The sequence below is a fragment of the Salvia miltiorrhiza genome, chromosome 6 (genome assembly GCF_028751815.1).
Source record: "Salvia miltiorrhiza cultivar Shanhuang (shh) chromosome 6, IMPLAD_Smil_shh, whole genome shotgun sequence".
NCBI classification, from domain to species: Eukaryota; Viridiplantae; Streptophyta; class Magnoliopsida; order Lamiales; family Lamiaceae; genus Salvia; species Salvia miltiorrhiza.
In genome coordinates, this window is record NC_080392.1 from 19,434,922 (window position 1) to 19,460,171 (window position 25,250).

The 25,250-nt window shown below is 38.4% G+C and overlaps 1 protein-coding gene across 1 annotated transcript; it reads right to left on the reverse strand.

Moving 5' to 3' along the window:
• Positions 1-19,589: 19,589 nt before the first annotated feature.
• LOC130990618 (uncharacterized) lies at positions 19,590-21,836 on the reverse strand. The gene has a single exon (XM_057914838.1). The coding sequence runs from the start codon at positions 21,834-21,836 to the stop codon at positions 19,590-19,592; it is 2,247 nt and encodes a 748-aa protein (XP_057770821.1).
• Between the last annotated feature and the right edge of the window lie 3,414 nt (positions 21,837-25,250).

Consider the following 25,250-nt stretch of genomic DNA (forward strand, 5'->3'; position numbering starts at 1 on the left):
TAAAAGATGTTTTAATTATCCAAAAAATGAAAAATATGCCTCTAAAGAGTTTCAAACCCGTGACACCACACCATCAAGTGTTAATAGGGAAAAATGCCCCCATCTTATAAAAACTTGTAAAATTGACCACTTTTGAAAGTGGGCAATTTTACAAGTTTTTATAAGGATGTGGGCATTTTTGCAAATGTCCCCACCCTCAATCTGTACTACATAAAAGTATCTTGGGCACAAAATATAAATTATCTATTATATCTTTATTACATATTTTATTTTAAGGGTGATTTTGTAAATGAAATATTGCATATATATAAGAATATATAGATAAGGCTTATAAATAAACATCTAAATTCAATAAAGTATATTTAGAAGAGTATATATATATATTGATTTGTTATATATACATTAAAATATCAACTACATTATTAAAATATTAATTTATAATTAAAAAAATTATACATGAATATATAAAATATTAGGTTTACATAAAAATTCTATCTGATTTCATCTTCCAAATAAAAAGTGTCTTGGGCACAAAATATAAATTGTCTTATATCCTGTTTGCATTTTTTATTTTAAGGTTAATATTGTAATGAAATATTATATATTTATAATAATATATTAATTCATTATATATTACACTAAATTTATTTAATAAGGCATTATGAATATATCATTAATTTGCACTGAACTTTATACTCAACAAACATCGGGAATCACTTATAGGTTCAAATATTCAATACAATTGCTTTATAGGCCTAATTACAAGAGTTTGTAATTTTTACGGTAACGGGAATCCTGATAGATAAAAATAGTAAGGTTAATTTCTTGTTTAATTTGATGAATTGAAATTTTGGGATATTTCAAGGCCCTTGATTATTTTTATCGTTTAAGTTAATTTTGTTTGATTCTTATCCTATTAAAAAGGGTAAGATTGGAGAAATCTTATTCTTGAATATAAAAATATTCAATTATTCATCTTATCAATCATACAAAGTAAACGCTATAACCATATTTTTTTTTTTTTTTCACAAGCGAACCTATATTTGAGCTTAATGTGTTCCTCGTTATAAGTGTGGTTTTTGGTTGATAAATAGACAAAGAGTTGCTACATTAGTCTGATAAAATTGACTATGTGCAGCTTGTACGACGTCACTTTATTTGGAACATGGCCTCTCCTGAAACCCTAGGTAGACACATTTAGCCTATGAATTTGCCTGTATGTGCATGTACAATGTTCAAAGCAAGGCTAGCCTTTTGTGGTAAGCTAGTGAATGGCAATAGTCCTCAACACAATTGAAAGCTCCTCTGTTATCTCCACCCATTTATACATGCCGCAATTGCAGCATTTCACTATCTCACTGTCCTCCATTTCTTCAAGCCCTAGAGAGAGAGAGAGAGAGATGGCTACCACAAACCAATTAATTCCTATACACACATGTACTAATTAATATGACTGGCATTTTTACAAGGGCCACATGAAATGGTGAGCTGGGTCGTTCTAATGTTGCTTTCACAATTTTATCAGATAACTATGAACAAAACTGAAAAAAACAAAAGAAAAAAAGAAAAGGAGTTGATGATAGCGAGTGTACCTCCTTACAAGAAAGAAGTTGGGCAACAAGAAAGTAGCCCTAAAAGAAAAGAAAGAAAGACACTGAAATTATTTGATTGCTTAGTGCTTTCATTTCTGCATCGACAATGATCGCCAAAGTCTAGCATATATCAAAATAAATCACTCTCTCTCTCCCTCTCTCTCTCTCTCTCTCTCTCACACACACACACACACATATTACATATATATATTTTATGATTCTAAAAACAAAGTCTGGGTAGACTTTCATCGGAGTAGTCGTTGTGCAGTTATTCAGAAAATTAAAGATCCAAATTGCAAATTTGGGACACACATTCAAATTAGGTATAAAAGCAAATATCCAAAAGGATTATTGGAGAAGCTATTTATTTGGGTGCTCTTTGATTGTACAAAAAGCCAATAAGGATAAGATTCACAAGACTGAGAAGCATAATTATGAGGGCATTTGTACTATGTTTCCCCACCCTTTCCCAGATACATTTGCACTTGGTCTTTTTCGGACTAAAACCATTTTCGGCGCCTTCCTACTAGACACAAGATAAAATACCTTTGTGCTTGGGATATTTTCTCTAGTCATGAGCTTCAAGTATTTACGTTTTTAATCATTCAATAATCTTCACTATTCTACCTATCCATTACCAATCGTATTAGAAGATATAATCCACTATATTAGTAGCGTTTATTTTTTAGGATGAGCTTAAATAGATAAAGAATAGTTTAGACTAGATAATTCATTAGTAGTTTTTTTTTTTTGAGAGAAAATTCATTTGTAGTTATTTTTTTTTTTGACAGAAAATTTATTTTCAACTAATTTTATTTGATTTATAGAATTGGAATTTTTTTAGTAATATCAATCATGAAAAGTAAACTTTCCATTAAGGTTATGTGTTTCTAGTCAAGAACAGTGTTATTTTATCCATCTTCGTCAAATCATAATCATTTTTCATAATCTTGCTAGTACGCCTATTTCATCTCCAGATTAGCTAATTAAGGCATAATTTCGCAATTATTCAGCTTTCTATTTTAGTTAGGAAAAGAGGATAATAAGAATTGAATCCTAGAATTCTAGGGGTGTGCAGCGGGTTGGACCCGGACCGACCCGCCGGGTTTGAAGACCCGAAAATTTTAGAAAATAGGACCGGCCCAGACAGAAATATTCGTGCGGGCCGACCCGGGACCGGACCGAACCCGAGCAACGGGTCCAGTTCGGTTCGGGTCAGACCCGCTTATAACCTACTTTTTTTTTTCTTCTTTTTCCCCTATTTTTGCACCAATTTTTCAAATCTAAAGCATAAAAAATACAATACCAAAATAACTTAAATTAATATTATTCCATACTGTTTGCAGATACGATTGAGAATTATTCCAGAATGTAGTACTAAAGCAATCGATTGTAGAGATGGGCAGTACTGCATATACACAGAGTTGAATGAAGTCTTATATCTTCGTCAACTGATTAAGTGACAAATGATGTAAAAGTTAATTAGAATGACTTCTTAAGTAAACAGGTCCAATATTTTCCATGTGAATATTTGTGGGCCATTTTCTGTATGGGTATTCTAGGGTTAGAAGATAACTTAGATTAATATTATATTATTATTATAAATATTAATTATTAAATATAAAAATTAAATATTAAATTTTTAATAGCACAGGTCGGTTCCGGGTTCGCCGAGTTTCGACCGGGTTCGACCCGGACCGACCCGAAAAACTTTCGGTCCTAAAAATAAGACCCAACCCGGACCAAACACCTATAGTGGGCCGGTTCGGTCCGGACCAAACCCGTCGGTCAGGGCGGGTTCGGCGGGTCCGGGTTGGGTTTGCTCACCCCTATAGAATTCTATCTTAAATCTTAGAGGTTTTGGCAAATAAAGTCATGAACTATATTGAATTTGCAATTTTAACGTGACTTTTGAAGTGTGACGAATTAAATCACCACTTTTTTAATTTTTGCAATTTGGTCCCCCTAATTTTTTTTGACCGTCGGATTATTGAGTTAGAGTTTACATGGATTAATTCCACATGCTATATTTATGTTACGACATCGTTTGCAATAAAATGGCTGAATATTGAAAATTATCGTGCAAATACAGAATACAATTCTTTTATAAATTGGAGAAATTTTTAATTGAAATTGTAAGAAACAACGTCGTTTAGGCCTCACAAATATGACGTCATCTATACTAATCCACGTAAGCTCCAATTCAACACTTTGGCGACCGAAAAAAAAATTAGGGGAATGAAATAACCAAAATTGAAAAGGTGGTGATGATTTAATTCGCCACACTTAAAAAGTCACGTTAAAACAAATTCGAAATAGTTCGCGATTTTATTTGCCAAAAATCCTAAATCTTAACACAAAAAATTCACTGTTTGGATATATTCCCCAAAAGTTTTATTCAATTATTGTTGATAAGTTTTATTTATTTCTTTCTTAATTATTTAATTAACAGTTAATTTCATATAAATTATTGAACTTTCAATAAATTTTTGTTATGTACACCAACTTAAAAATTTGTATTACAATTATTTCTTTTTTATTTTTTTCTATCATTTTGCATATTCGCCCACTTTTTGGCCAAATTTTGTGTTTGAAACAACCTCGTTTCCATCCAATTCTATATCATATGACATCGATTCTATTTTTCCATGCAGTCATATTTATGCTATGCAAGCATATTTATGCCAAGCGAATATATTTATGCCATGTTACTACGTCGAAAAATGGAGTCAGATGGTCTTTTAAGACAATAACTTAGGTTGATTTTTGGAAATTAGGACAATAACTTTCGGACTTGTAAAAATAGGACACTAATTATTAAGTGTAGCACCCGCATGACATTTATGGGCCAGTTATCGAATTTTGGGACTTTTCTGCACAGACCAAGTACATGAAAATTCGCACGAATGGGTTGATTATGCGGCAAGCACGTCATTTTTACGGCTTCAGATAGGATGTCATGTGCTTGATCTATGCGGGAAAGTCCGAAAATTCGATAATTGGCCGATAAATGTCCTGCGCGCGGGTGCAACGCTTATTAATTAGTGTCCTATTTTTACAAGTTCGAAAGTTATTGTCCTAATTTCCAAATCAACCTAAGTTAGTGTCCTATAAAACCCTCTAATTCTCGAAAAATGGGCCAGAGTATGCAAAATGTTGAAAATTTTAAAATTTGAATAATTTTAATATAAATTTGAAAATGGGTGTGTAGAATGAAAATTTGCAGAAAATTCAATAATTTATTTGTAATTAACCTTTTATTTAATATAGCTTATAAGTTAAAACTTGTGTAACACAAAGATGTCCTCATATCCACGATCTGTATATTAATATACATACGACCCGTAATCCATAAACGTATTTTAAAAAGGCGGCAATATTTTTATAATTATTTGGGTATCAGAAAAAGGAGTATAAATTTATGTACTTATCTAGATTAGAAAAGGAAAGTGGTATTATTTTAATTATTTGGATAGGAAATGTTAAGAAATCGACGATAAACAGTAAAAGAAATCAACACAAAAGGTTTGACGTGGTTCGGGTTTTCAACTTATATCTACGGACCAAGAAAATTGAGATGCATTATATTCAACAAGCAAATTTTGAGTACAAGTGTGACAGACAATAAAGAGCTGAAAATGATCGTCGGAAACAAGTTTTGAAACAGCAAAGTTCTCTCTATATTTCTTTCCTCACTCTGACTGGAACTGAGCTCTCTCGTGAAGAAGTCGAGCTGCAGAGTTAGTTATAACTAACTCTCCTTCTCCATCTAATCTCAGTCGTCCAAAACGATCTGACGGTCACGATATAAGAGCATATTTACATAACTAAATCCCCCAGTCTTTGAATAATTGCATAAAGGCCCTCAGACTTTGAAAATGCGACCTTCCTTTAAATGGAAATGCGATTTGCACGGATTAAAAGGTAACAATTCTCCACTCCACCTAATCTAAGCAAACCATAACACCTTGAATGAGCTTCATCTCAGCCTCAAACTCCGAATAAAAACCATTAACCCATTTATTCTCGAAACAACAGACCCACCAACTTCTAGCAATGATCAAACTTAATTTGAAGTTGGTAAAGCCTTAGTCAAACCATCAGCTGCATTCTCACCAGTGTGAACCTTTTCATCCTTGATGCTCCATTTCTCAATGATATCACGAATGAAATGTATCATGAAAAGTTTAATGTTTCACAAGAAATAAAGCACTCTTACTATCACATAACAAAACCACTGAGTCTTGTTTAATCCCAAATCCATTCAGCCATATAGCTTCCTTGAATGCCTCGGTTGCTGCCATATACTCTGCCTCTGTGGTAGACAATGCCATAACAAATTGAAGTGAAGATTTCCAACTCACAGCTGCACCAAATAGAGTGAAGATATAGCCTGATTGTGATCTCATGTTGTCAAGATTGGCTGCATAATCCGAGTCAGTATATCCCATCAAAACTGATCTTTCTGAATTAGTTTCTTTATGAAGCAAAATGCCTTTGCTGGAGCTTCCTTTCAAACATCTCAGCATTTTCTTCAGGGCTTCCCAATGTGGCTTGCCAGAAACTACCATATACATGCTTGCCACACTGATTGTATGTGCAATATCTGTTCTTGTACACATCATGGTGTACATAAGACTTCCCACTAGATTAATTTAAATATGGGACATCCTTCATATGCTTCATTTCTTCCTCTGACTTGGGCTTATCAGTATCTGATAATCTCAAATGCACAACTAATGGTATATTTACAGCCTTTGATTTATGCATGTTGAACTTCTTTAACATCTTCAGTACATAATCTTGTTGATGTAGCCAAAGATTCCCAGAGTTTCTATCTCTTATGATATCCATGCCCAATATCCTTTTAGCTTCTCCAAGATCTTTCATTTCAAATGCTTCTATAAGACCTTTTGATAACTCTTATATCATATTTGTCTTTGCTAGCTATTAGCATATCATCAACATACAAGAGTAAATAAGCAACTGTGATGTCCCTTTAGTGTAAAAACAATTATCATAGTCAGACTTTGAAAAACCCTTTACCCTCATATGCTCATCAAATTTTCTATACCATTGCCTAGAACTTTGTTTTAAACCATAAAAGCTTTTCTGGAGTAAGCATACCTTATTTCTCAATCCTGGATGTATAAATCCCTCTGGTTGTGTCATGGATTTTCTCATCCAGTTCTCTATGTAGGAAAGTTGTCTTAACATCCATTTGCTCAAGTTCTAAATCAAACTGAGCTACAACAGCTAGTAAAATTCTTATGGAGGTATGCTTAACAACAGGAGAGAAAATTCATTATCGTCAATTCCCTCTTTATGTGTTAAAGCCTCTAGCCACAAGTCTAGCCTTGTATCTTATCTATTCTTTCCCAACAAACTCTATTTTTCTTTTGAAAATCCACTTTCAACTTACCAGCTTCTTGTTGATAGGTCTTGTAACCAGAATCCATGTACCATTCCTTTCAAGAGAGTTCATCTATTTTTTCATAGCAAGTAGCCGTTGCTCATTCTCTGCACTTCTTATGGCTTCATGATAGTTTCTAGGCTCTTGATATTCCAATTCCTCAGCCATACTCAAAGCAAAATAGACCATTTCAGCTTGTCCAAATCTCTGAGGTCGAGTGATATTTCTTCTAGTTCTATCTCTAGCCAATTGATAATTTCTCAAATCATCATTGACTTTTGTTGACTCTTCACTTATTTGTTGTTGTATTACATCAGTGCCTCCACCTGATTCAGGAAGCCCTGACCAATGATCACTTAGATGATCAAACTAAACAATTTCAGCTTTATCTCCTGAAGTGTAGGTTGCTTTTGAACTTTCTGCAGTGTGAGGATATGGCATTTGTGCTTCATCAAGTACCACATCTCTACTGATTATAACCTTTCCCATTCCCATCTTAGTGCACCATAACTTGTAACTTTTTACTCCCTTGGGATACCCCAACATAATGTATTTGACAACTTTAGGCTCTAATTTGTCGTGCTTGATGTGAGCATAGGCTCTACTGTCAAAAACTTTGAAATGTTGGTATGTTGACACTGAACCATACCATAGCTCATCTGGGTTTTTGAATTCTATTGCAGCAGATGGGACTTGTTAATCAGATAGCAAGCAGTAGCTGCTGCTTTAGCCCAGAATCTTTTAGGCATGCCAACTTCAAACAACATGCACCTCACCTTTTTCTAGATTGGTGCGGTTCATCCTTTCAATGACACTATTTTGCTGTGGAGTTCCAGGCACTGTCTTGTGCCTATTTATGCCATTTTTAGCACAAAAAATTGTAAATTCTTTTGACACAAACTCTAATCCATTATCAGTTCTTAAGCATTTGATATTAGTACCTTTCCAAGTCTCAACTTCCTTGCGCCAGATCTTGAACTTTTCTAGAGCTTATGTTTTATCTTTCAGTATGAATACCCACAACTTTTTAAGTAATCATCCATTATTGACATAAAATATCTTCCATTTCCCAGGCTTTTAGTTTTGGTTGGCCCCTATAGATCAAAAAAGATGTATTCTAGAGGGTAGGAGTGAGTAAAATATTCGAAATCCGAATATCCGATCCGAACCAAAATAAAATTTAAAATTTGGTTCGGATTTTCGGATTGGATCGAATTGAATTTTAAGCAAATTTTGGATTTTCGGATCATATCGGATTGAAATCCAAAAAAATCCAAAATTCGAATTATATTTATAATATAATAATTTTGTAATATTGTATTTAAATATATATAATTATTAGTTCTTAAATAATTAAATATTTTTAAATTCTAACCCTATACTCTCATATTGGTTTATTATAATTAATGATTTGTTAATTAAGACCTTAATTTGATCGTAATTATTTTAATTGGTTAGGTTGATATGCATTTCGGACTGTTCAGATTTATTCGGTTTTCAGATTTCTTTTTCACATTTCAAATTTTTCGGTTCGGATCGGATTTTATCCAAATTTTTTTTCGAATTTTTGGATTCGGAGTTTCGGATAATACGATTCAGATCGGATTGAATTTTAAATAAATTTTGGATTTTCGGATCGGATCGGATTAGACAAAAATCCGTTCCGAAATCCGAATGCTCACCTCTACTAGAGGGGCCTTTGATGTGTGTCTTCTAGTTTCAAAACTCAATTTCTTGCTCTTTCCCAGTATGCACTGGTCACACGACTCACACCGTTCTAGTTTGAAACTTGAGGGATTGGTTATCTTTCCTTGCTTAAGCAGCTGATTGAGACTTTTCTCTCCAAGATGTCCCAATCTCTTATGCCAAAGATTTAATGAATCTTGTTTTGTCATACTGTTACTTTCAGTAATAGTTTCTGCCAGTAGGTAGTACAACCCATACTTTCTTTCTCCTTTTAGAACAATCTTATCATGCTTGCTGATTATAATACCTCCTTTTGTTGAGCTCCACTGGTACCCTTTCTTTTCCAGAGTTCCAAGAGAAATGGGGTTTCTCTTGAGGCTAGAAACATATCTAACATCCTATAGAGTTCTCATACTTCTATCTTGGAGTTTGAACTTTATGCTGCCTATCCCTTTTACTACACATGACTGATCATTCCCTAGCAAAACAGATCCAGCTCCGTGATGCTCGAGCTTAGAAAACCAATCCTCATTTGGGCACATATAGAAAGAGCAGCCTGAATCTAAAACTCATTGATGATCAATGTGATTCTCCATTACATTTAAAGCTTTTACAACATCATATTGTTCAGGTTCCTTCTCCTCCTGCTTCCCACTGCAGTTGGATTATTTTTTATTTTTCTTCCAAATCAAACAATTCATCTTCCAATGTCCAAGTCTCTTGCAATGATAACAAGTTTGTGTATCATCATTTGGAACCTTCTTTTCTTTGTCAGATTTCCCTTTCTTGAAATCTTTTTTAGCCTTCTTGAATTTGCCGCTTTTCTGTTTCACAGATAAGCCTTCACCAACATTATCTTTGGCCTTTGTTGATAAGCTTGATGCTTTCTCGAGCTCTTTTGCCTTCAAAGCTGCCTTTACTTCCTCAATAGATATATGTCATTTTTCCTTCTATATAGCATAACATCTTTAAGGTGATCATATGAGGGAGGTAGTGCATTCAACAAAATGATTGCTTGATCTTCATCTTCAACTTTAACATCCACATTTTCAAGATCATCAATGAACTTGTTAAACGCTTCAAGCTGATCTTCCAAAGGTTTAGTATCCAAAACTTTGAAAGAATACAACCTCTGCTTTAAGTAGAGTCGATTGGCCAATGATTTGGTCATATAAATCGACTCAAGATTCACCCAAACAGCTGCTGCAGATTGCTCCATTGCCACCTCTTGCAATACCTTATCCCCAAGACATAGGATGATGAGGCTATGCGCCTTTTCACGCATCTCAACTCTCTTGAGATCTGCCTCTGCAGCTGTGATGCGTCTTCGACTTTTGGGTCATTTGGCCCTGTTTTTCTCTTTTGTTTGTGTCAGTTCAGGTCTGTTCGGGGAAAAATATTGTTGTCAAGGAAGGAAGGTCCAGTGGAGCGGAAACAGAAGAAATGTGGTCAGAATGGGCATTACCAAGCCCAGATTGCAATGTCATGTTTACCAGCATGGAGCCTAGGCGCAGTACCTCTCAAGTCTAACTTGGGGTATGGGAACCCGAAGCAACCCACCTGGTATGAGTCAAACCGAATGAAGCAATCCGTCTGACCACTACAAGGAGAAGCAGACAGCCGAAGCCGAGAAAGGAAAGTGAATCCCAAAGATTTGATGGAAGAATGCGGAAGAACGAAGAAGGAGCTGGAAGAATCTGGAAAAGGGGAAGGCTGACTATAGCATGCAGCTGGAAGATATCTCCAATCGGATCAATCAAGAATTGCGCTAAAGAAGGAAAGAAGATCTCGATGAAGATATGAAGCTAGCGTAGCTAGGGTTAGCCCTCCACCAGATGGCAGTATAAAAGGATGGAGATGAACAGCGTAGAGGACTCTTGGCCTATTGAACTTTTGTTTTACATAGTTTATTTCTCTAAATTCTGCCGAGTTGTGGCATCCAAACAATTTACGTTTCCAGTATTTTATCATTTTCACTTTCAGTTCAAGCAAGGAACAAGATTAAGGCTCGTGGCCTTAGGTACCATTTCTTTAATTCAAGCATTTCCCTTTTGTTATATGTTGTGTTTAATTAATTTTGCATTTATGTTTACTGCTATGTGTGAGTAGTTCCTTTGGTGAGGTTTAAGGGGTGGAAATAATTGTTGTCAATATGTAAACATTCGTGAGGCAATTATTCTTTCGGTTGAGTCTTGTGGTTCCAGACGGATCTGTGCCAAACCATGGACAGTAGGGGCCTAACGGGTGATCTCCGTTTGGTAAAACGTTGTCCGTGTCAAGTAAAGGCCAGGATATATCAGGGCGTGACAACCGGTATACCCATGACCGAGTAGCTGAGCAGCGTCAACAAAATACGCTGTAGATCCGGAAGGTGGGGAAAGGATTGATGGGATACACTGTCCTTCCTCAGTCTTGGGCTCCTCTAGAGACTATCCATCAACTGTGACGAGGCATCAAGCCATGGTTATCAAACGAGGAAGGTAACTTCTGCGCCGTAGCATGTCTATGACTAGTCGGCTAACAAGCCAGAAATGGTTGTGTCCAGGAAGCATGTGTCACTCAAAGTGCAGAGTTGGGGACCTCGGGAGAGAAGGTTGATGAGGGTCATACTTGGTGAGTAACGGGTATGACTACTATCTAAGGAGGAGTGAAGCACTGCCTTGTGACCGGTGATTATGTGACCTTCGGACCAAGTGATCGCAATGGACTCAACCATCCTAAATATGAAGTATAACCTCTTGAAACGCCCCAATGTCTTTGGGCCACGCCTTGAGTTTATACGGATCATCAGTATGCCTATGACCGAAACAAATGTTGACAACAGTTATGACCTAACCGTACAACCTCACCCCTTTATTATTATTGATCTTTGTTAGTTTCTTGTGCAGAGTATACAGATTGAGACTTGTGACACCTCAGTTTGTCGTTGGAGAACAAAGTGGTTTCTGACTTGTTTTTGGTTGTGAGACGTAGGAGCGTGTATTGTCTGTCTTGGGCATACACAAGTATTTTGATCGTACCGCACGACGGGTGCGTGTCAAGCTGCAACAATTTTCTCCTTTGAGTCAGTGTCTTTTATTAGAGATGAGGATGAGACATCATCATTGTTGGGTCCCGAAAGGTCACTGAATTGGTGTATGAGGGGAATGGATACAACAGTAGGCTATTTTTCGACTTTGAAAACTGAAGTCAGTATTGATACTGATATTGAAGATTGTAGACTGAAGTTAAGTGATTGGAGTAAAGCAGAATCAGTTTGTGAATGGGTTAAGACTGTCACTGATAATGATTCATTATTTTAACTTCAGTATGAGGAACTTGTCGACATACTGAATATTCAGTTAAGGGTTTAGTCTTATCAGTTTACGAAATTAGAGAAATGTTAGAAATCTTACTAACTGTCCTAAGACTTGTCAGTTAGACTGATAACACTTTGAGCGGAAACGATTTTACTAAATAACCTTTAGTGAATCACCTTTTCAGATTTAGGGTTTCTCCTTTATGTTATCAGTTTCAGTATAAGCAATGTTTGTGCATAGATATTGGAAAAGAAATACTGAAAGCAATAAACAACACAGAGAATTTTTACGTGGTTCAAAAAACACGTTCCTATGTCCACGGTCAGTAAATCACACTGACAATTGATTCGGCTCGTGCTTACGGGTGCACAACAAATCTTACAACTAAAACACTCGTTTCAGTACCAACACACTGGGTTGGACTTCTCCTTCTTAGCTTATAGATGCTAAGAACAACCAATTGTTTAGTTTTCGGGTACTAAACAACCTAGAGTCCAGACAATCATCTCGAACTCTCTCTCAAACTCTATTTTCGCTCTTTAGAAAAAGGGTTCAAATCTCCAACAAGGATTACTGAGAACAGACTTTCAAGTAATCAAATTCTACGCTAAGGACGTAAGGAATATTTGTCTAGACACACTGAAAGAATGTGGGTATATCAGATAGACTGATAATTACAGCAAGGGTTATTCTCTTATTCGATTTAAGCTTTTTGCAAAGTAAAGGCTGAGACTTGATTTTGACAGAGCTTCAACATATGCGTTTGAATCGGTGAAGAATGAGGTTGATCTTTGAGCTCTATTTATAGGCAGTGTTTGGAGAATAGATCCGTTGAAGGAGGTCCTTCTTCATTTTCTGCCGTTTAACTCATATTTGAAATCTTGCCCAGGTGCTTAGTCTTCATTCTCCTTCAGTTGAAAGTACGTACCGTCCTTGCTTTCATATGAGATGGTGTTACAGAACAAATTAACACGAAAAGGGAAACTCTGCACGTTGAAGGACGATTCTGCATATCTCCGCATTAAATGCATCATCTTTTGCATTAATTGCAGCTTGTATTGGAAGTCAGCAGCTTACTTTCCACGTGGCCATGATTGAACTGAGTGAGATATACTTAAACTCAAGTATTAGTCCGTATCAAGAGTATCAGTCGAGGTTTCCTTTTGATACTTAACTTCAGTATCAGTAAATACTTTGACTGACGTGGCGTACACTAGTGTTTCCCTAACACTAGTACTTCAGTAAAAGTCCTTCAGTTATTTCAGCCGTCTTGATTTAGTTGGACTTCAGTCTTCAATACTTCAGTCTTCGGTCTTCGGTCTTCAGTCTTTAGATCTTCAGTCTAACTAGGAGAATAAACTCCAACAGTTGAGTTTAGAAAACTCTAGTCTAGAAAAGAAAATCTAAGTATTTTGGGATCATCAAAACCAAAGGAATGATATTTCTATTTATTTCCCAACAATTTCTCCTTTTTTGATGATGTAAAAACCTAACAATAAATCCTAAGGCAAAAAGATATCAGAACATGTGAAAACAGAAAGCAGGTTTCTAAAAACAGAGGGACAACAGTTCCCCCTTAACAATGTAATCCTAACACCTGCAGACAGAAAGCTCAAACAAGCAGAAGACAACGACTGATATTCTCAAGACAAAATATAAGTAAAGCCAGTAACAGAGCAAATGAGAACTGATGAAATGTTTCATCAAAGCCTGGACAAAGAGATATTGTCTTCAGGATGAATTATGAAACTTATATCTTCATTGCATAAGAAACTGATAAGGCATCAGTTTCTGTTAGAAATTTAGTGCCTAAATTTACTACAAAAACCATGTTTTGTACAAAATATACGAAATTTAGTGCCTAAATTTACTACAGAAATAATGTTTTGTACAAAATATACGAAATTCGTAAAAATAAACTAATAAACATAAGTTGACAGTTCATGTATCATCACGAATGTTACTAACAAGTAAATAATAAACAGCAGAAAATAAAATATGACACCAGAAGTACTTTATGCATACGCTGAAGCTCTGTTGGTAACTGACACAACCGTACTTCGAGTTTTAATCGAAACTGTCATATTGGTCAACGTACAAATAAATTTATAACCTTGCCCAAGATAGGCATAGTGCCTAATGGTAAGCAAGGGTCGATCCCACAGGGAGTTGGTGCAGCTTGTCTCTTGTCACGAACAAAAATAAAAAAAAATAGTGGGGTGGACTATCATCCTGGTCAGGAGACACATCTCAAGACTAAACTCAACTTGACTTGAAATAATGAAAATAAACTGAAAACACTAAACAGAAATATAAATAATAAAAGGCAATCTGGTCAAGATGTCGAATTTGTGGATAATCTCTTACACTCGCTCCTTGGTCAAGATATTCATTACAATGTTGTGTCTACCAGTTATAACTTACCAATGGCATGTGCCCTCATTCTCACTTGTCACGTGCACTTCCATCATCTAAAAAAATCTATCCTTAAGAATGTTTAAGATAAGGGACACTCTATACCACTAAACCATCTCGACCTAACTATGTAATAGGACACTTCAGAGCATGCAATTAAACTGAGAAGCATTTAGACCTAGATAGACCCGATATTGAACTTCGGCAGACCGTAGTCTACTTTAACCTTACGTGCCCGCAAATACTTTCAAGATGCACAGTGATCGTACATACCCTATAATCTTGATTTATTGGTGATCTAAGTCTACTCAATTAATTAATGACATGTTAACTAATCAAATTGAGTTAGACACTTGGTTATAATGCCCAGCACTTCGGGAACACAACATGCAATTACTTAAGCACACAATTAAAGCTCACAAGTTTATAAGTTCATATCCACATCATCTATGCCTTGCCCAAATTTATAAACTTAGCTACACATAAAGTAAATTGCGAAACAAAAGATAAATAAGACATGGAAATAAATAAAATAAACTTACTTAATACGGGAAAACTGGGCAGGATGCTACGCTGCCAACATATAGCATGAACTAAACGTCTTGCCTAAATCGGGACTTAAACATAAACTAAATGCAGAAAAGTAAAATATTATTTTTGGTACTAGCACTACTTCTCTATTCCGTGTACACACTCTTCAATTCTACACGTCCCTTAAAATAAAATGAGAATAGGTATATATAGGGATCCAGGCGTGGGCCAAAGGCTAACACGCAGCTAGGGTTTTGGAGAGTTCAACTCCGGCTGGAGTGTTCTTCTTCTGCCCGAAATAAAGTCCACAAGTGTAAGGACTCTATCTTTTATAAACTCCACCATTTTATCCGTGTATATCTTCAAGCTTTCATCATATCCGCTCAGCGCATGGGAAAAGGAATATTCCCGTACATCTTCTTCATGCACCAGATTTGCCATGTCAGCGTCTAGCCATGGACACCTGGTCATGATGGATTGCTTCCCTGTTCACCATTCATGTCTTCATTCTGCCCTTCCACATGCCCTCGATACCTCTCGTGGTGGGTTCTAATTTTCGAGCGTAAGTCAGGCCAACCTCTTGGTCAGCGGCAATAACCTTGGCTGCAACACTCTCTCTTGGAAACTGCTCCAACTGCCCAGGACTCGATAGAACTCCTCCTCTAAGCGGTACTACCTACTTGATCAACATCGTGCCCAGCAGGTCAACAAATATAATTCTCGATCTTTGGATTGCATCCAACCTGCAGGCTTCATTAGACTTGATCGTTGAGGTGTCTTCTCTTTTCTTATCAGATTTGCTCCATCTTACCCATTATAGCATCCACGAGGCCCTGCCAAACAAGTGTCATCCTAGAACAAAAAACAAGCAAAAAACACACACAAATTACTCGATCTAGACCTTTACACAACAAAGAAAAAGAGCACAAAACTTGGGCTCGTCACAAGCACACACTTTAACCATGCTTGTCCTCAAGCATGCACGCCTAACTTGCCCAGAAAAGACAGAAACAAAGACTCAGACACAGGTCAACATAAAAGAAGAAAAACGCTATAAAGAGCATCATGGCCAGAACAAGAATTTTTGAACAAGGAGAGTAAAAGTGCGCGGATTATCAGATGGTCAAAATTCAAACTTGAGCATTTAGAAGTTGTCCTTTCCAGCACTCAATCTCTCATATGTTTTGGCTTCTATTTTTGCTCAAGACGGATCATATCAAGGGCTCACCATAGGCTTGCATGCACTCTCTATCTCCACTCCATAGTCTAGACTTTAATTGCTCATCCTTAGGTCTTACTTTTGGTTGCAATGGAGCTTAAGCTAAAAGGTGGGAAGTATTTGGATCTGGGCTAAGGTCATTCGGACTTATTGGCCAAGATGCTTATAGTCTTGGTCTAGACGGACGCTTGCCACTTCTTACGGGCCCCAGCACATATCAACCTGGACTTATTTTCTTTTGATTTTCAACTTTTTTCTAAGTCCTTATTCTTTCTTTTTGTTCCTTGCCTTTCAATTTGTGGGCCTTCGGCCTCTTTTCATTTTTGCTCTGGCATTTTGCCCATTATGATTCTCCCATTTTCTCCTCCTATTTTTCTCTTTTCTCCTTTAATGCTCCTAAGTCCTTTTGATCGGGTAGGCTATTAGATTCAGGGCAATTTTATGAGTGAGTCGAAAGAATTAATTCTAAGCTCAAAGGGGCTGCTCACAACGGATTAATGGTAGGTAAGACATTTTGGCTTAAGTGGGCTAATTAGAAAGAATTTTTAGCCTAAATCATCTAAGCAACTATCATCTAGATTAATAGATCCTCGACTAAGAGAATAGCATGCAAGTTCTAGTTATACCCAAGATTGTCTGTCATATATACACAAAAAAAAAAAAAAATATGCTGGTCAAGATATGTACAAGAATTAGGCACAAAACTCACTAGGCTCATGCTCAGTTCAATTTGTCATCCCTATTTACATTCAATCGCACAAATAAACTATACAAATTCTCAAAACTTGCTTGGACTTATTCTTTGTTATAGATCTATGGTTGGATATGAATTTGTTTGCATAATACAGAACTTTTACGTAAGAAAGTTGTAGTCTTGATGAATTAAGAGAATTAGAGATAGATAGAGAAAAAAGAGGCGAGGAAGAAATGATAGGTAGAAAGTTGATATTTCATAAAACTAGGTTAAACTCCTTCTCATGCAAATACATATATGCTGGTCCCCTCCAAGTACGAAAACTGTAAGTAAAATAAAGGAAACTAAATAATTGAAAAAATGCTACAACTAAAGAAAAACGCTTCTTCTTATACTCAGCCACTTTTAAACTCGGTGCTTCCCTCTTTGCCAACTCCAACGAGCCCCATTGTCATGACAATACCTCCCCCATTTTGAGATCTTTGCCCTCGAGGATCCAAATCCAGAAATTTTCGGAGCAGAGGTTCGGAATCCTCCCAGCTGGATAAATCAGCTCACTCCTTAGACCATTGAACTAGTAATTGCTGAATGTCCTTACCTTGGCGGGTAACCAGTCGCTCCCCCAAGATTGCAATCGGCGCGAGCTGGAAATGACCGACAGCATCTATATCAGGTAACTCTGTCAATGGTGTGACATTGCGGCCCAAACATTTCTTAAGAAGTGAAACATGAAAGACCGGATGGATTTTGGAAGACTGGCAAATCCAATTTATATGCAACTGAGCCAATCTTCTCTGTAATTTCGTAGGGACCATAGTATTTAGCAGCTAACTTCAAATTGCGGCGCAAGGAGACAGGCTGCAGCTTGAGGTACACAAAGTCCCCAACTTCATAGGTACGCTCACTTCTTTTTTTATCAGTAAAAAACTTCATTCTTGCCTGCGCCAGTTGTAGATTTTCCTTTAAAATGTGTACCACTGCCTGTCGCTAGACTAGCCAATCCTTAACCTCCTGATTGGAGGAATGTAAGTAAGCACTCAACCCGGTGTTGGGGGGGCGGAGTACCATACAAAGCCTGATAGGGAGAGCATTTTAAACTACTGTGGTAATTAGTGTTATACCAATACTCAGCTAACGACAACCATTTAGCCCACTGCTTAGGATTAGAACCAGACATGCACCTCAAATACAGCTCCAAACACTGATTCACCCTTTCGGTCTGGCCATCAGTTTGTGGGTGGTAAGCCGTAGACAACTCTAACTTTGTACCCATAAGCTTAAACAGCTCCTTCCAAAAATTACTAGTAAAAATCTTATCTCTGTCTGAAACGATGCTGATAGGGGGACCATGTAATTTATAGATATGGTCCAGGAACAACCGCGCTACACTTTGGGCAGTAAATGGGTGAGCTAAGGTAATGAAATGCGAATATTTGCTGAGTCGGTCTACCACCACCAGAATAACATTTTTGCCCCATGACTTAGGCAGCCCCTCAATGAAATCCATAGAGATGTGAGTCCAGAATTTGTCTGGAATGGGTAAAGGCTGGAGTAGACCAGGATAGTTGGAGAGGTCTGGCTTACTCCTCTGACAAACATCATATTCGCGCACCCAATCCTCTACATCCTTTTTCATGTGAGGCCAAAAGAAGAAAGTTTTGAGCCGAGAATAAGTACCTTGGATGCCCGAATGACCACCAAAAGCTGAATTGTGCACCTCAGTTAAGATAACCTTTCTTGTATCTGAAGAAGAACCAACCACAATCCTTCCCTTAAACTGAAGCAGCCCAGCTGCCACTTGAAACTCAGGATGGGCAGTGGGGTCTACTAGCTTAGCAGCTAGAATTGGAGTGAAACGTGAATCCCCTTCATAGCTCTTTTGGATTTGCAACATCCAAGTAGGAGATACTGTTGAAGTCTCAAGTGTTTGAGCCTCTGCCACAGGATATCGAGATAGAGAATCAGCCACTGTATTTTCTACTCCCTTGTTATACTGGATTTCGTAATCCAAACCGAGTAATTTTGTTAACCACTTTTGCTGGACCGGGTTCATTGTTTTCTGGTCTAGCAAGTGTCTGAGGGCTTGTTGGTCGGTCTTGATTATAAATTTATGTCCCTGCAAATAAGATCTCCATTTCTGCACAGCAAATATCACAGCCAAGAACTCTCTCTCATATACTGACATAGCCTGATATTTTGGACACAATAATTTGCTCATGTAGGCAATAGGTTTCTTCTCTTGAAGAAGCACAGCACCTACCCCGGTACCACTAGCATCAGTTTCCACAACAAATTTTTTTGTGAAATTTGGCAGAGCTAAAACAGGAGCAGTGGTCATAGCAGCCTTAAAAGCTAAGAAAGCTTGCCCTGCCTCCATGGTCCATCGGAAACAATCTTTTTTCAATAGATTAGTTAATGGTTTGCTAATCAAACCATAATTTTTGATGAATTTTCTGTAGTACCCGGTTAGTCCCGAAAAGCCTCTCAATTGCTTGACATTCATAGGAGTAGGCCAGTTTACCATACTCTCTATTTTGCTTGGATCAGTGGCAACCCCATCACCAGAGATAATGTGCCCTAGATATTCAATCTCATTTTTCTGGAACTGACACTTACTCATCTTGGAAAACAGAGTCTGCTCCCTCAAAGTAGATAGTACACACCTTAAATGAAGTAGGTGCTCCTCCTCTGTCTTGCTATAAACCAAAATATCGTCAAAAAAGACTAACACAAACTTCCTTCAATGGGGCTGGAAAACCAGGTTCATGAGGGATTGAAAGGTAGCAGGTGCGTTGCATAAGCCAAACGGCATGACCAGGAATTCAAAATGGCCATGATGCGTACTGAAAGCTGTGAGATATCTATCAGTCGCCTTGACTTGAATTTGAAAGTATCCAGACCTTAAGTCCAGTTTGGAGAAGAATTTAGCTCCATGTAGCTCATCCAATAACTCATCAATCAGAGGAATGGGAAAATCATGTTTGACAGTGAGAGAGTTTAGGTATCTATAATCAACACACATCCTCCATGTTCCATCCTTCTTTTTTACCAAGATAACTGGTGAAGCAAAATGACTCTTACTGTGTTGTATAATCCCAGCTGCAAGCATGTCTTGCACAATCTTTTCAATCTCATTCTTGTGGTTGTGGGAGGTCCTATAGGGATATTGATGTTTGGGAACACTCTCCGGCTTGAGAATAATCTGATGCTCTATGCATCTTGTAGGAGGTAGGCCTTGGGGCTCACCAAAGATATCTGAGAATTCTTCTAGTAACTTTTCCAACTCTGGACTTGTGATGGAATTATCTGTCAGCGCTTGTTGACAGTCCACCAGATAAACCTCCACCACTTCAACCAAGTGATGGTGCAACATATGGAATAGCCCTTGTGTTGATGTTTCTTTAAACCTGGTCTGGTCAGTTTCAGCTTTTAATTTGATTATCCTTGAACCTTGATGAACTGCAAAAGTCATGTTCTTATAATCCAAGATAATGGAAGAACAGAATTCCAACCAATCACTGCCTAGTATTGAGTCATAACCCTCATTGGCCAATATCCTAGGAGAGTAAGTGAAAGTATGTCCTTGTACCTCCCAAGATGAGTCAACTGCTCTCCTGTTACTCATCAGTTTCTGTCCATTGGCTACCCTGACTATAATAGGAAAGTCAGGCTCTAACTCAACCCCAATAGTCTTAGCAAATTTTTTTTGTAGGAAACTCAGTGTGCTTCCAGTGTCCAAGAGGATTCTAATTGGGGAGTCTCCAACCTTGCCGATGATCCTCATGGTTCTGGAGTTAGCACCTCCAAGCATGTTAACATGAACTTCTTCAGTATGTTCAAGCTCATCTAAAATCAATTCCTCAGTTTCTTCTTCATGCTGTGAGTATGCCTGCTCTTGTGCCTCAGTCATCTCCATGAAGAATAACTTGTGTTTGCATTTATGCCCAGCAAAAAATTTCTCATCACAATTAAACCAGAGTCCCTTCTCCCTCCTAGCTGCCATCTCTGCAGTGGTTAGTATTTTGATTGGAGTTTTGCTGACTCCTTGGTTATTAGGCTTGATAATTGTTCCACCACCCTCTGGCCTCTTGTAACTTGTTCCATGGTTCTGGAAATTCCTGGGAATGGGTTTAACCCTTTTTGCAATGGCATCAAGAGTTGAAATCTGTTTGTATCCCATCTCAACAGCCTCAACTAGAGTCTTAGGTTTGAACAATAGCATAAACCCCTGTAACTCCTCAGACATGCCACTGATGAAGCTTGCAATGAAATACTCTTCAGAGTAACTCATGCTATTACTGAGCAACAAGCACGCCCTTAACTCCTCAAATTTTTCAACATACTCTTCATAAGTACCAGTTTGTTTAAGATTTTTAAACTCCATGACTATTTTCCCTTCGTTCAAGTCTTCAAATCTAGCTTCCACCACATCCATAAACTGCTCCCAAGTGATAGAAAATAGGTTCTCACAACCAAAGTTTTGCAGCCATTGTAATGCCTTTCCCTCGAAATTATGGACCGACAATTGGATCATATTCTCATCAGACATGGCAGCTGTTAACTTAAAATACGTGTTACATTTAAGGATCCATCCCCTGGGATTGGTACCATTGAATTTAGGGAAATCAATCCTATGCACAGAGTTACCAGAGTTGAAACTGTGCTGAGAAGAGTAATCACTCCTAACCTTAGAAGTAAAAGCAGTGTTTCTAGTAGGATTACCTTCTTTCCTCACAGATCCCGGAGTCGGGCCTAAAATAGAACCCGTTCCTTCCTTGTTTTGCGCCATAAACTGAAGTTGCATCTTAATGTCTCCTAAGATAGTAGATAGCTGATCATATTTTGCATATACTTTTTGATCAATTCCAGCTATCAACTCCTTCATTCTCTCTTCAGTAACTGTTCTCTGTAAAGATTCCGCTTGCAATAACTGATCCATTTTCTTTTGTGCTTCCTGCAGCTCCTTCAAACGCGTACCATCGGCCATGATCGACACGTTTTGCCAACTAAAGCACAGGAACCTTGCTCTGATATACCAAATGTTATAGATCTATGGTTGGATATGAATTTGTTTGCATAATACAGAACTTTTACGTAAGAAAGTTGTAGTCTTGATGAATTAAGAGAATTAGAGATAGATAGAGAAAAATGAGGCGAGGAAGAAATGATAGGTAGAAAGTTGATATTTCATAAAACTAGGTTAAACTCCTTCTCATGCAAATACATATATGCTGGTCCCCTCCAAGTACGAAAACTGTAAGCAAAATAAAGGAAACTAAATAATTGAAAAAACGTTACAACTAAAGAAAAACGCTTCTTCTTATACTCAGCCACTTTTAAACTCGATGCTTCCCTCTTTGCCAACTCCAACGAGCCCCATTGTCATGACATTCTTTATGCTCAAAATAGTAAACTTCTTCAAACATGCTGACGACACAACAACAAAACAAGAAAATGGAGACTCGGAAGTCATGTAGGCGGCTTCCCACTCACACACTTTGCCTTGGGCAAAGTGGGTCAGGTAAGGGCCAACTCATGGACCTCCAAGAACTCCATAAAAGACAAACATAGCCTTCCGTACTCACACACTTTGCTTTGGGCAAAGTGAGTGATTATGGAAGGCTAAACAAACACACACAAAATACAAAAGAAGTGGCCATCCCCTTCCCCCACCCACACATTTTTCCTCGAACAAAGTGGGAAAAAAATTGGGATGGACCATGATAAAAATACACAAACACAAAATAAAAAATGAAACACAGCAAACAACGGTTGGCAACACAGGCCAACCCCAAACCTAAAACAAAAAGACTCAAAAACACCTAAAAACCTAAAGACCAAAAAAAAAAGAATGAAAAAGGAAGGAACTTGTTAGGGGGCAGGGTACCTGGCACCGGTACCTTCGATCAACATGTAGATGGCATCCAGCATTGCTTTCATTGTGGCCTGGTTCTCCATAATACTAGCAAGGCGCTCCAACACTTCTGATCTTCTCGTCTCGGGCGGGATGCTCATCCTTCTGGTAGGGCGTGATGTAGAGGGGGTCTTCAAGTTGGCTGAGGTTTCATCCTGGGCAGGCCAAATGAACTTCTGGGCTCTCTCCTGGTTATCCCATTCTACCTCTTGCATTCTCTGGAGGTAAGCGAGGTCTAGGTGCTCCTCTTGCATATTGGCCAAGCCAGTTGCCTCCTCATCCAGGATCTTCAAGCTCTTGGCCAAGATAGTGACCAAATGAGCCAAGGAGATCCGCTGTTTGGGATGATTTGCGATATCCTTGAAGTGGTTGACTGCATACTCCCCAAAGTTGACCTTCTTGCCCGTGGCCATACACCATAACTCTTGTTGGGCAATAGAATTGCTACTATCCTTCTTGCTAAAGAAGTTGTAGGCAAGAATTCGGTGGTAAATTCTAAGTGCCCTGCTCTTGAGCTCATAGGCTTTCATAGCCTCCGACCTAAAATCGCCACCCCTTTCGATGACACTCCACTTCTCGTCCATTCGGCCGACGTCTGCTCTGGTGTTCTTCTCGCTGCTTGCCTGTATTTTTCTCACTTGAGCTCGACTAAAGTCGCCATGTCCAAGAACTGATTAAAATCATTGATGGAGAGAGTGGTGCTCTGCCCCATCAGCTTGAACTTTACTGCCTCCAACCCAAGGCCCATCCTGCCTGGATTCTTCACATGAAATTTTTGCACAAACTCCCTCGTCAAACTCTCGTGTACCACTCCTGACCAATCCAGAAACTTCTCCCACCTAATCTCTTTGAAGTAGGCCCTTACCTATTTGTTCATGCCTAAGTCTTTAAGGACCTCAAAATTGACTGTCTTGGGCCCGACGATTACTCGAGATGAAAGATCCACAACAGTTATAACCCTTAGCCCTTCGTAACGTTTAAGTTCATTTCTTTTCCTCGCAGACCCCTTCCTCACCGGTGGTTTAGATTTTTGCTTCTTTTTCAGAGACGACGAAGATGTCGTCTTAATGGTGTCAGTTTCTATCTCTGTCTCGCTGGTTTGCTCTTCCTCCTGCCCTGCTTCCTCTTCCTACCCTTCTTCTTCCTGCTCAGCCTCCTTCGCAGTCGTCATCTCTTTATTCTTTTCTGCCTCCGCTTCTTCCGCCTTCTCCTCCGTCTCCTTTGCTTCTGCCACCTCCTCCTCCATGGGTGCGGGAGGGGTGGTGACCTTTTCTGGACTCTTTCCGGTGAAGGAGGACTCAGATTCTGACTCGAGCAGAGCGGGTCCCTTCTCGTTGATCGCCGCTACTTTGACACGCTTTCCCCGCTTCTTGGCCTGCTCCATCTTTGGCTGTTCTTCAGTGGGAGCTTCCTCCGTCGCATTAGCAATGGCGGCCTTGACTTCTTCTGGTTTCATCGGTGAAGGCGATTTTGGGGCAGGTTCGGTTGGGGTTTTGGTGGAGGGAGAGGCTGCCATCTTGCCTTTGCCTTTTCTTCTAGTTTTTAGTGGTGAAGGAGTTGTGGTGATGTCAATAATGGTGCCTGGGAGAATTTTCTTGGGGAGGTTACCGGAGAAATAGAGATGGAGGGCGGTTTTGATTTGAAATTGCCATGATGGCAATGATGACTGACGTGGGTAGAAAGAGAGAGTCGCGGGCAGGTCATGTCAGTTGCTTTTTCAAAACTGACATGACACGTCCGTCAATTTTGAAAACTGGTGGTTGTGCTTATTCGCTGATATCACCTAGCCCATGCGCCATTTTTTCTGCACAGTCGCCTTTTCTCTTTTTTTTTTCTCTTGACTTCCTATCATGCCCTGCACACCAAAAACAAAAACCTTCTTCACGTACCAAAATAAAACAAAATAAAATAAAGCAATAAAATACCAGGTTGCCTCCTGGCTTGCGCTCCAGTTATCGTCGTGAGCACAACGTCTTGCCTTTCTTAGTTTCTTCTTGGTCTTAAATTCTTCAGAGCTTCTGGATCATCCTCCATCTCTTGCCCATAGTAGGCCTTCAAACGTTGACCATTCACCTTAAAAATGCCCCCGAATTTGAAATCCTTGATCTCCACTGCTCCATTTGGATATTGGGCTTGCACTTCATAAAGTCCAATCCATTTGCTTGAAAGCTTTCCGGACATGAGTTTGAACCTTGATTGGTAAAGTAGAACCTTCTACCTATGTTCATACGTCTTGACCTTGATGAGCTGGTCATGCGTTCTCTTCAATCTCTCTTTGTAAAGAACAACATTGTCATAGGCTTCACGCCTTATCTCTTCTAACTCCTGCAATTAGAGTTTCCTCTCTTGCCCTGCAGCATCCTATTCATAATTCGTTTTATTGACTGCCCAATATGCCTTGTGCTCGAGTTCCACTAGGAGATGACACATCTTGCCAAAGACAATCCGATAAGGAGAAATTCCCATAGGAGTCTTGAAAGCTGTCAG